We start from the raw sequence: 12,303 nt of genomic DNA on the forward strand, positions 1-12,303 counted from the left end.
TGTAGGCCTCAAGGTGCCTGACTGAGACACAGTGCTAATGTGGATGATGTTTGTTACATTAGATCATGTGGCACCGCAAGAAATTGGCAAAGTTGGCTTGGTAGAAGCCATCAAAATTTGCTGATAGAAGGTGGTTGGGATGGCTTGAGTGTGGTAAGCTGAGCTGAGTGAAAAGAAGACCTCTCAGAGTAAGCTGTAGTGGGCCTGTGTGAAGCCAGATTGAGGGGCTTTCTAGAAACAGGTCTGGCTTGAGGATGGTCCTGGATTGGGAAAGGCAGAGGTACTGTGGGCAGCTCATACTGAGACTGAGATGGACACTCCTTGAGAGCACTGCTCTCTGCTCTCTGAACCTTGCCTGGAGTTTTGTCAGGGCTCTGGCACTCATGTGGCATATCCTGTAGTACTGTTGTGTCTGGGCCTGGCCCGGGATATTTGATGCTGCTAAAAGTTCCCAGAGCCGGGGAAGAAGTGGTGGCAGGTTTCTTCTCACTCTTCTTCCCCAGAGGGTGGAAGACCTGCACAGACTCTAGGTGTTTGATGTGTTGACAGAAGCATAGGCACAGGCAGAGACAGAGAGCAGAGTCAGAATAGCAGAGAGACAGAAGCTCAGAGCAGGAGAGGGGCAGAGAGGCAGAAAGGTAGAGACAGAAAGGGAGAGAGGCACAGAGGGAGAGGCAGGAGCAGATCCCTGTGAGTTCAAGGATATCTCAGTCTACAGTGTTAGATCTAGGACAACCAGGGATATGTAGTGATACCGTCTTTCAAGACACTAAAGGGTACACACACACACACACACAAACACACACATACACACACACAATTAAGCTAACAAATTAATGAATCTTTTAGTTTACCTATGCCATATGTCTCCTTAGGGACCTAGGTGTGACAAACTTGAAACTATCAGAACAGATCAACACACACAGTTCAAGGTACAGGGAGGGATAGGCAAGGATATAGAGCCACCCAAGGCATCCTGGCACAAGTTGACAAATGGTTTCTCAGGTAAGAAAAGTGATCCTTCCCAGCAAAGGAAGCAGTTACTTGAGGGTATTGCTTAGAGAACAAGAGGCAGTCTTTGGTATTATTACTGCAGATGGATTAATATGTAGATTATTTGCAGTCAAACAAAATATCTAAGTCATGTGAAACAAGACAACCCAGTTTGTAAGTGATAAATATGGCAGTCCTCAAAGTTTTAATACAGAGCACGAATGCATAAAAAGAACATGTGGATCCAGGAGTTGGAGCAACGTGTAGTGAAACTTCAGGAGATGCCACCAAGGTCAATCAGAGAAGGAATGACAAACACCTCTGTGGGAGAACACAATAAGGAATGCTGTGCTCTGCTGGTGGGGTGTGACATGTTTCTGCCTGTTTGGATGTCCCAGTAACGGGACCTCCTAAAGCCAAAACCTGGCCTACCCCATGGCTCAAGCAAACAATTCCAAAACTGGACATATTAGAAAGACCCTTGCCATCAGTGTTGATTACAGCAGTGTCTCCAGTACATTAGGGAACCAAGTTGGTATCCAACAGCATTGTCATGGGGGAGAAAAACGTGATGGACATAGAGAGGAAAGCATTAAGTCATAAAGAAAGTGAAGCTATGCTGTTATAGGACCTGCACTCATCCTGGGCCAGGCGAGATAGCTCTATAGAGAACACTTGTTGTTCTTACAGAGTCCTCAGTCTGAGTTCCTAGTAGCCTGTCAACCTTCCTCAATTCCAGACCCACATGTCTGATGTCATCCTCTGGCCTGTGTGGGCACTGAACACATGTGTTGTTCCAGAATATATACAGGGGAGACGTACATACAAAATAAATATTAAATGGGTGTTTTCTGAAATGGATCCAACGTGAGATAGGCATACTAATCCAATTAAACCCATCTCAGAATGTTAGTCATCCTGGTGTATTTTCTCTCATATCTGGGTTCTAGATCTTGTATACATGTGTACATGAAAGCCTGTTTTTCATTTCATGATGCATTAGGAAGTGCTCTGTCCCATGCAAATTATAATTAAGGGCTGGGGTGAGAGGTTTGAAATTGGAAGAACCATGGTAAGAGTGGGAGTGTGTTGACAGAAAACCCTTTAGGAAATAGCCTATATTCCGTGACCAGTACAGTGAAAATAAAAACCAAGGAGAATAATTTTATTACCACCAGAGCTATGATGAATTGCTTTAATAGTAAATATATATTACTAGAGTTTATGTAATATGATGTAGTTACATAACATATACTATTTGGTCAATCAAAATTAGCAATATTAATGTTATGAGAACAATAACAAAGACCTCTCCTATATATACTATGGATTAAAGAACTGACATAAATAACAAAGGCCCTGTATATACTATGGATTAAAGAACTGACTTAACAAAGGCCTCTGTATATACTATGGATTAAAGAACTGAATTAAATAACAAAGGCCTCGGTTTATGCTATGGATTAAAGAACTGACTTAAATAACAAAGGCCCTGTATATACTATGGATTAAAGAACTGACATAAATAACAAAGGCCTCTGTATATGCTATGGATTAAAGAACTGAATTAAATAACAAAGGCCAGATCTGTATATGCTATGGATTAAAGAACTGACTTAAATACCAAAGCCTCTGTATATACTATGGATTAAACAACTGACTTAAATTACTCCAGTTAGTTTTGCTGACTTCAAATATTTACAATTATAGAAAATGTGTCTGTTCATTTATATAAACAAAAACATCTACATATTCATCTACATAGCTACATATTTACTTATGAATCTACACACTTATATGACCCTTGAAGTTCTATGTACATATCTGTATCTGTGTCTGTACCTGTCATTTTACACATCAAAAGTACTATGTTACAAAGATCTGGCCAGCTCCTACATTGCATAGCCATAATATTGAGAAATTTCCATATCGGTTTCCCTGTGAAGGAAAAAGTGCAGTTTCTCAGGAGAGCTACACTTGGCAGCATTCTCACGCTCCTGTTGAGCCCTCCTCTTCATGGCCTCCCTCTCTGGCCTCTGCTCTTTTGTGATGGGCTGTGAGATGACTGGTCCCAGAATGTCAACTTTCCTCCATGGAATTGATTGGCGGCTGAAGTCTTGCAGTCGATGTTGGGTTTGAGGTTTGGGTGGTGATGGTGCCTTGTTCCTGGCAGAAGAAATAAGCTCTCTCTGGAATGAAGTGTGAGAGGATGCTCTGTAGGGTACAGGCCTCATGTAGGCCAACTGAGGCTTAGCACTAGACTGACTGGTGTTGGCTACATTAGGTTGTGTAGCACTGGAGGAAATTGGAGGAGCTGACTTGGCAGAGGCCATCAGAGATGTGCTGACAGGAGCTGGTTGGGATGGATTAGCTGAGTGGGGATGAACCCTCACAGGGTAAGCTGCAGTGGGCCTGTGTGAAGCCACGGGGAGAGGCTTTTTAGAAGCAGGTCTGGCTTTTTGCTGGTCCAGTGTTGGAAAAGGCAAAGGTACTAACTTGACCTTCCCAGGTTGGGGTAGCTCATACTGGGATGGAGATGTACACTCCTTGTGAGCACTGATCTTTGCTCTCTGAGTATTGCCTGGGATTCTGTCAGGTCCCTGGCCCTCAGGTCTGGGGTCTGGGCCTCGATCTCTGTTGTTGGTGGAGGTTTGCAGACCCCCAAAGGAAGAGATGCCAGTTTTCTTCTCACTCTTCTTCCCCAGTGGGTGGAAGACCTGCACGGACTCCAGCATGTGCATTGCAAGGTTGGTTCGAGGCTTCTTGAAGCTGTTTTGACTGAGCTCAGGTGGGTTCCTCTTCCTCTTGGTCTTGGGGATGGTGGGCTTCTCTTCTGCTTTGACTCTGTTCCTTGACTCCTTAAGCTCCTCCGTTTTCTTGGAGTTGTTCTCTGGCCCACTTGGCCTTTCTTGCCCCTGTTTTTTATCTCTGCTGTGCCTGCTGGGTGCCTCTGTGGGAGCTTTGCTCTCCAGATGCTTTGAGATGCTGTCAATAGCTCTTTCCTTGTCCTTTGCACAGCCCCCACTCCCCTCTCCTCTGACCAGGTCCCGGTCCTGGATTTTAGCCTGAGGAGCTCCATCGAGCAGGTCAGAGTCTTTTAGGTCATTCTTTGTCACCTTTTCAGAGGAGCTGCTCATGACTCTCCAGCTCTGAAGGGGAGGGCCCCAGTCTATGTCTTTGAGGGTTTTGAAGAATTGGGGAAGGTGATCACCTGCTCCCAGTGTAGTGAGGTCCTCAAAGTTGTTTCTGGATCCAGTCTCATTCTCCAGCTTCTCTTGCTTTTCCAGACCCACACTGATGCCTTCCATGCTGGCATTGTTAGAGGCAGACTTCGGTCTTAGACTTCTTGTATTAGTGCAGTCAGGGTGCACTAAAGGAAGGTGTGATGGTCCTTGGTTTTCTTTAGTGCCCTCATAGGACTCCTGAGGCATTGAGAGCTCAGCTTTCATCTCAAGCACGTTTTCATTCTCTCTTTGTTCCAGGCTTGGAGCTAGAGGCAAGGTCAGGAATTTCGAAGAAGTGTACACAGGGGCTGTTAAGAACCTGTCCCCATTGACAGGTGGTGTCCTCATCTGGAAAACCTCGGTCGAAATATTGCAGAGTTCTGGACTCTGCAACACACTGACTGTTTGGCCCGAGGGTTGCAATCTTTGGGACGTCTCCATGTCCACTACTGGAAAAGAGTCAAGGAAGAAATCAATGCTGATGAGTGAGATGCTCCCCACCCCACCCCCATTTCATAGCACTACAGCACTCAGCTTCTGCAGGAGGGTAGGCTATTCCTATGAGCTGTGCTTGAGCATCCCAGACAGCAGCTCTTTTGACAGACAGATGGTGACTGCTCTGTTTTTCCTGCCCATGCCATGTCGGGTTTTCTCAGCTACTTTTGTGTTCCTTCGGGTTTGTGTGGTACTTGAGGCTTAGAGTCTATGGTTAGGCTACAAAAATTTCTTGATATATGCTCCTTACTTGCCTCCCCTTTTCCAATGATACAGTGATTCCCATCCTTGAGGCTTTGCTATTAGGTATGTTGTCTGGGCCATAATTTTTAAGAAACCACCTGACTCTGACAACTTCTTTCAGTTTAAGGAATTACTCAAAACCCCAGACGCCTGGATTTTTATGTGGGTTTAGGTATCCAAACCTAGCTGGACCCTCCTTTGAGACAAGCATTTGAACCAAAGAGCTTTCTTCCAACCCTGTATCTCACACGCCTCCTGTAAGCAATATGCAAATTGACATAAGAAAATGAAATATTTGGGCTTCTTTATGAATCTCCATTAGAGAAAACATCTACATGATCTTATATTGTTGTCATTGGGTCACCTCTGAAGTACTACTTCAGAAGGAAAAAGAAGGAAAGTAGCCTTGACTACCTTAGCAATGGTACATGGTCTGCAACCTATTCTGTAATTTTAAGTGTAAGAAAATGCCAGGACAGGTGCTGGGATCTGGGAGGAATTCTTCCTCCAGGACAGATTCTGAGTTGCATTGCTCTGGAGAGAGAATTCAACTGACAGAAAAATCCCACGTTACCAAAACAAAAAGTCCTCATTGTTTTCTCTACCCAGAGCAGTAGTTGGAGGAGTCAGTAACATTGTGCAGTGATGTGATAGTGACTAACTTGTGCTGTCACATGTCTGAGTGTGGTGTGTTCCTGACACTACTGAATGCAGGATGGATACCACTCACTGTGGCCTTGCATTCCCTATCATTATTCAGTCTGAAGTTGGGGATGAAAAGCAGAGCTCTATTTAATCTGTAAAGACTCATAATCTCTGGCTGTGTGGAATATCCACTACCGAAAGTAGACTTGAGCATCCTTGGATTCTGGATCATGTGCCTTTCCCTCCTGAGTATGTTCTTACCCGGAAGACTGATGTCTGGCATAGTTTGATCAGATGTGGAATACGAGAAGGTGAAGTTTGGTGTTTGGACATTCCTTGGCTGAATCTCCTTTCCCACCATCAGCATCTCTGGTTGTGGGGCAGACTCCTCGCTCACAGGGTAGGACACAGAGCTGTAGGGTTCCAGACACTGTCCTAGTTCTCCGGGTATCAGATGGTCCAGGCTGTTGTGGTTGTAGTAGTACTCTTGGCTGCCATCCTGGTAGGAAGGTGCCAGGCTGTATCCTTGATCTGGTACCTGTGGTGGTGTAACTTGGACAAAACTGGTTAAAAGTGATGGATGGAAAGGGGCTATGGTATTAGGATCTAAAATTTCATCACACTGGGATGTCAAAGACAGGGAGGAGAGTGCAGTGTCGTGGTCAGTGATGGTCATATTGAATTCCTGGAGTGCATCTCCCCTATCTTTGCTTTCTGTGCAATCCCACTTGAGAACACCTGGATAGAAGAGTGCAGAGGTTGAGTTCTGGCTCTGGTCAGTCAGCTCCACCAGCATGGTCATGCCAGCATGTGGGTTAAGGTAGGCTCTGCCTGTGATCAGCTGGAGAGAAGTGTTGGTGCTTGGTAGCAGGAGCCATGATAAACTCACAGCTGGGGTGGAGACACTGGAGGTGTTGCACACCCTTCCCGAGTGTGTAGAGTTGCTCATCACAGGCAGAGAGGGCTGAAGACCACTTTCTGTCCCAAAGAAAGGTGAACTTTGGAAGTTTTCTGTAGGGAGGAAGAGGACAGCAGGAAAATAGTGAGGTTGATGTTTTCTAGGTTCCTGTGGGGAGCAGTGCTATCTCCAGTTTGTACTGGCTGGGATTGTCTAAGGCTGAAGTTCTCTCCAACATCCCAAACTGCAAATGAATCAATAGTACTTGATTCTTGGTACTCTTCAGGATGACCCTCATTTGATGAGCTGCCTGTTCCTTTCTCTGTGGGCAGAGAATTCCTAATGGCTCTCATTCAACTTTTGCTCCAATCTGGGCACAGTCCTTCTTTGCCCTGGTTTGTCTTGCTCTCATACCTATGATACTATCTCATTACTGTGTCCCAGAGCAGAAATGTTTAGAGGCAAGAGAGCCATAGACAGCAGACAGCTTAGCCCTCTTGCTTTGCCCTGTCCTATGCAGATCTCACTCTCTGTAGAGAGACAGGGTCTCTCTAATATATAAAAATGGACCTGGATCTGCCTCTAGAGTGCTGCTGTCTTACGGGAGTCCCAGCTCCACCAGGATTGTCTACATTCTATGATTTAAAAAAGTAATGGCTGGGAGGTGGTGGCACATGCTTTTAATCCCAGCTCTTGGGAGGCAGAGGCAGGTGGATTTCTGAGTTCGAGTCTAGCATGGTCTACAGAGTGAGTTCTAGAACAGCCAGGACTACACAGAGAAACTCTTTCTTGAAAAAACAAAATGAATAAATAAATAATTAAATAAATAAATAAAGATATAGATGCTCACAGCTAACCATTGAATTGATCATGGGTTCTCCAATGGAGGAGTTAGAGAAAGGACTGAAGTAGCTGAAGGGGTTTGCAACTCCATTGGAAAAACAACAATGTCAAACAATCAGAGCTCCCAGGTTCTAAACCACCAACAAAGGAGTACACATGGAGGTATCCATGGCTCCAGCTGCATATTTAGCAGAGGATGGACTTGTCAGGCATCAATGAGAGAAGAGGCCCTTCCTCCCATGAAAGCTCAGTGCCCCAGTAAAGGAGAATTTAAGGGCACGGAGGTAGGATTGGGTGGGTGGTTTGGAGCAGCACCATTATAGAAGCAGGAGGAGAGGGGTTGGGATAGGGAGTTTCTGGTGGGGTGGGGATTGGGAAAGGACATAACATTGAAATGTAAGGTGAACTTTGGAAATGTAAATAAATAAAATATCAAATAAAAAATGATGCATACAGGATTTTGTGTATGAATATTGCATTTAGCTAATTCTTTCCCCTTCTAGATCCTCCTGTGTCCCTACCACTTCTTTTATAATTGATGCCTTCTTGTGATTTAAGTATAAGTCTTAAATACTATGTGTATATCACTTTATAAATACTACATGGTGATAAATTTTCATGTAGCTTTTACATATTTAAGCCTGACTTATTAGGATTTGCAAACTTATTAGAAGGCTTTCTCATGAATAAGATTGTTTCTACCTTTGTTACGTGTGTTAATTGTAATTCTTACAGAATGGGAGCCTTGTTTTTTCATGAATAAGATTATTACTTCCCTTGTTCCCTTTGATAATTGTAACTCTTATAGAGTGGGAGCCTTGATACTACCCAACATAGCCAGTGTATACAAGGAATCAAGGAACTCTTTCCTGTCTGGGCCAGTGCCCTGAGCAGATCTTGGGTGTGACCTCTGCAGCCAGTTCCACAATGCCCAGAAAAATCTCTACTCCCAGGTACTCTAACACACCCAGGACCACAATATCCCAGGATCCCAGGACCCTAGGAGCTTGATCACATCAGGATCTCAGCTTCCCAGGGGCAGCTTGACTCCCAAGAGCTCTGACACACGCAGGATCTTAGGATCACAAGATCACAGAATCACAGGACCACAGAGACAGCTGAACTCTGAGGAGTTCTGACACAACGAGGAACACAGGAAGGACAGGTTCCAGTCAGATATAAGGAGGGCAGGTAGCTCTACAGATAACCAGATGGTGGGAGGCAATCCCAGCAGGGAGGCAGATTTCTCAGTCAAGACAAGCCTGGTCTAAAAAGTGGGTTCCATGACAGTCAGGACTATACAGAGAAACACTGTCTCAAAAAAACCACCCCCCCCACATATATATATATATATATATATATATATATATATATATATATATATATATTTGCAACAAGCCAGGTGGTGGTGTTACACTCCTTTAATCAAAGCACTTGGGAGGCAGAGACATATGGATTTCTGAGTTCGAGGCCAGCCTGGTCTACAAAGTGTGTTCCAGAACAGCCAGGGAGACACAGAGAAACCCTGTCTTGAAAAACAAACAAATTGCATATATATATATATATATATATATATATATATATATATATATATATATATATATAATCTATCTATCTGTCTATCTATCTATCTATCTATCTATCTATCTATCTATCTATCTATCTATCTATCTATATGCAACAGAAACTAAGGATACGTGGCATTATCAAAACTCAATTCTCAGATCATAGCAAGTCCTGGATATACCATCACACTAGAAAAAAGCAACATTCTGATCTAAAAATCATTTCTCATAATGGTGATAGAGGACTTTGAGAAGGACATAAATAACTCCCTTAAAGAAATACAGGAGAACACAAGTAAACAGCTAGAAGCCCTTAAAAAGGAACACAAAAATCCCTTAAAGAATTACAGGAAAACACAAACAGGAGAAGGAAATGAACAAAACCATCCAATATCTAAAAGTGGAAATAGAAACAGTAAAGAAATCACAAAGGGAGATAGCCCTGGAGTTAGAAAACCTAGGAAAGAGATCAAGAGTCATAGATACAAACAACACCAATAGAATACAAGTGATAGAAGAAAGAATCTCAGGTGCTGAAGATACCATAGCAATCATTGACACAACAGTCAAAGAAAAGCAATATGCAAAAAGATCCTAACTCAAAACATCCAGGAAATATAGGACACAATGAGAAAAACAAACCTAAGGAAAATAGGTATAGATGAGAATGAAGATTGTCAACTTAAAGGGCCAGTAAATATCTTCAACAAAATTATAGAAGAAAACTTCCCTGACCTAAAGAAAGTGATGCCCATGAACATACAAGAATCCTACAGAACTCCAAATAGGCTGGACTGGAAAAGAAATTCCTTCTGTCACCTAATAATCTAAACAACAAATTCACTAAGCAAAGAAAGAATATTAAAAGCAGTAAGGGAAAAAGGTCAAGTAACAAATAAAAGCAGACCTACCAGAATTACACCAGACTTTTCACCAGAGACTATGAAAGTTAGAAGATCCTAGGCTGATGTCATATGTACCCTAAGAGAACATAAATGCCAGCCTAGGCTATTATACCTAGCAAAACTCTCAATTACGATAGATGGAGAAACCAAGATATTCCATGACAAAACCAAATTTACACAATATCTTTCCATAAAATCCAGCCCTATAAAGGATAGTAGATGGAAAAGACCAACACAAGGAGGGAAAATGTACTTCAGAAAAATCAAGAAAGTAATCTGTCAACAAACCTAAAAGAAGATAGCCACACAAACACAATTCCACCTCTAACAACCAAAATAAAATAGAACAATCACTTTTCCTTAATATCAGTTAACATCAGTGTACTCAATTCCCAGAAGACATAGAGTAACAGAATGGACCCAGCATTTTGCTGCATACAGGAAATGTACCTCAGTGAAAAAGACAGACACTTCCTCAGAGTGAAAGGTTGGACAACAATTTTCCAATCAAATGGTCCCAAGAAACAATCTGGAGTAGTCATTCTAATATCGAATAAAATTGAGTTTCAACCTAAAGTTCTCAAAAAGAGATAAGGAAGAAACTTCATATTGGTAAAAGGAAAAATCTACTAAGATGGACTCTGAATTATCAACATCTATGCTCCAAGTGCAAGGCAAACCACATTCATAAAAGAAACTTTACTAAAGCTCAAAGCACACATTGTACCTCACACAATAATAGTGGGAGACTTCAACAGCCCGCTCTCATCAATGGACAGATCCTGAAATCAGAAACTAAACAGAGACACAGTGTAACTAACAGAAATTATGAAACAACAAATGGATTTAACAGATATCCATAGAACATTTCATCCTAAAACAAAAGGATATACCTTCTTCTCAGGACCTCATGTTACCTTCTCCAAAATTGACCATATAATAGGTCACAAAACAGGCCTCAACAAATACAAGAAGATTGAAATAATCCCATGCACCCTCTCAGATCACCACGGACTAAGGCTGGTCTTAAATACCAACAGAAATAACAAAATGATATGCAAGACATTCGAGTGCTGATCACCCCTTGGTTTTGATCTTCTTGAGGACCTGGATGATCACACCGCCCTCAGCACCCCACAGGCAAGGTAGTAACATATGTGTGCTAGTGTTCCCATGAGTGCTTTACAGCTAAGTTTTCAAGGGGGAAATGTCTCTTGTAATCGTTTAAATTAGTAGTGATTATTGTTTCTGGATTATGAACTGCTGGCTACAAGTATGCATCTGCGATTTCTTTCTCATGCATTACATTGACTGTAGAGGTCCAGCAATGTCTGTACACGTGTATAACCATCTATGACTCATAGCTCTGACGGGGCAGTCTCAGCCAAGCCACTCTGAACTGAATGTAGACATTAAACTGCTACTTCAAAGACTTGGTCTCAAGACACTCTCAACATATTTAGTGACATGGTATAAATATAAAAATGTATAAATATAGGAAAAGGTATTTTTAATACACGTGATTTTATAATTAGGAATAGAAATATATTTGATAGCTATTCTTTTAAAATAAAAGAATTGAGGAACTCTGCACAAGACGGATGTGACAGATGGTACGAGTCAGGGTTCAGAATGGGGTAGTGCCGTCTGTTTATGACAGGGAACCTGTGCCCAGACAAATCTCAACAGTGAAGTTACCAAAATAAGGCTGAGGAAAGGACAAATCTTTAGGCCCTTAGATGTGAAACCTGTGCCTCTCTGCAGCATTAGGTCCTAAACTACCTGTGTGTTCCTTTAGGATCAACTGTACACTTTTGACTTCTTTTATTTCTTTATTTTCTAGCCCCTCATCTATATACTTTGGATTTTTTTCCCTCTTCCCAGTTCCCATGGCTCTGTCTTTCATGTAACAACCTCAATATTTCTACAGTAACTGCTTCCTCAGAGTCAAGTCCCCTCTTAGTCTCTCCCACATTCACTTGCCTCTTAAGACTCAACAGTTCAGAGCCCAGAGCAGAGTGACACTCTAATCGCCCTGAGATGGATGAAGAAGCACTTGAGTAAACTGTTGTGTCCAGAATCACATTCCTAGTAAAAACCAAAGCTAAACATTCAATTTGAGATATTCATTAAAATTGACATTCATTTTGAATGAATATCAATACCTATGGTATCCCTCACTAGTCCTGTATGGATTTTAAACATATATTAAAAATCATGAAAGTTGGATCAAAACCAATTTTAAAGTTTTGTTACTTACCTGACATGATGTATGAGGGAGAGTAACAGTAATCCACACGTGAACCAATCAGGAAAAATGGTTGTCTTTGATCTGCTGACCAAACCAGAGAGTGTGTTCAGTATCAGACAGCTCACTGGTCACTGGTCACAGGTTACCTGTGATGATCCAAATTTGTTTACAGGCAGCTCCATGGAAACCCCAGGATTCTACTAGGTGCTGGTAGGCTGGGAGGGAGAATGATGTCATAAAT

The 12,303-nt window shown here is 42.3% G+C and overlaps 1 protein-coding gene and 1 long non-coding RNA gene across 4 annotated transcripts in view; one reads left to right on the forward strand and one right to left on the reverse strand.

The window, feature by feature from the left end:
* LOC147003306 (uncharacterized) overlaps positions 1-12,303 on the forward strand; it is a 176,160-nt gene that overhangs the window by 81,465 nt on the left and 82,392 nt on the right. The gene's annotated exons all lie outside the window — the stretch shown is intronic.
* LOC110289018 (uncharacterized protein C2orf78 homolog) lies at positions 2,886-12,078 on the reverse strand. The gene is made up of 3 exons (XM_085841101.1): positions 12,072-12,078; positions 5,862-6,611; positions 2,886-4,666 (listed from the first exon to the last, which is right to left on the reverse strand). The coding sequence occupies exons 1-3, from the start codon at positions 12,076-12,078 to the stop codon at positions 2,886-2,888; spliced, it is 2,538 nt and encodes an 845-aa protein (XP_085697227.1).

This window comes from Mus caroli, unplaced genomic scaffold, assembly GCF_978045245.1.
Source record: "Mus caroli unplaced genomic scaffold, Mus_caroli_1 scaffold_8, whole genome shotgun sequence".
NCBI classification, from domain to species: domain Eukaryota; kingdom Metazoa; phylum Chordata; class Mammalia; order Rodentia; family Muridae; genus Mus; species Mus caroli.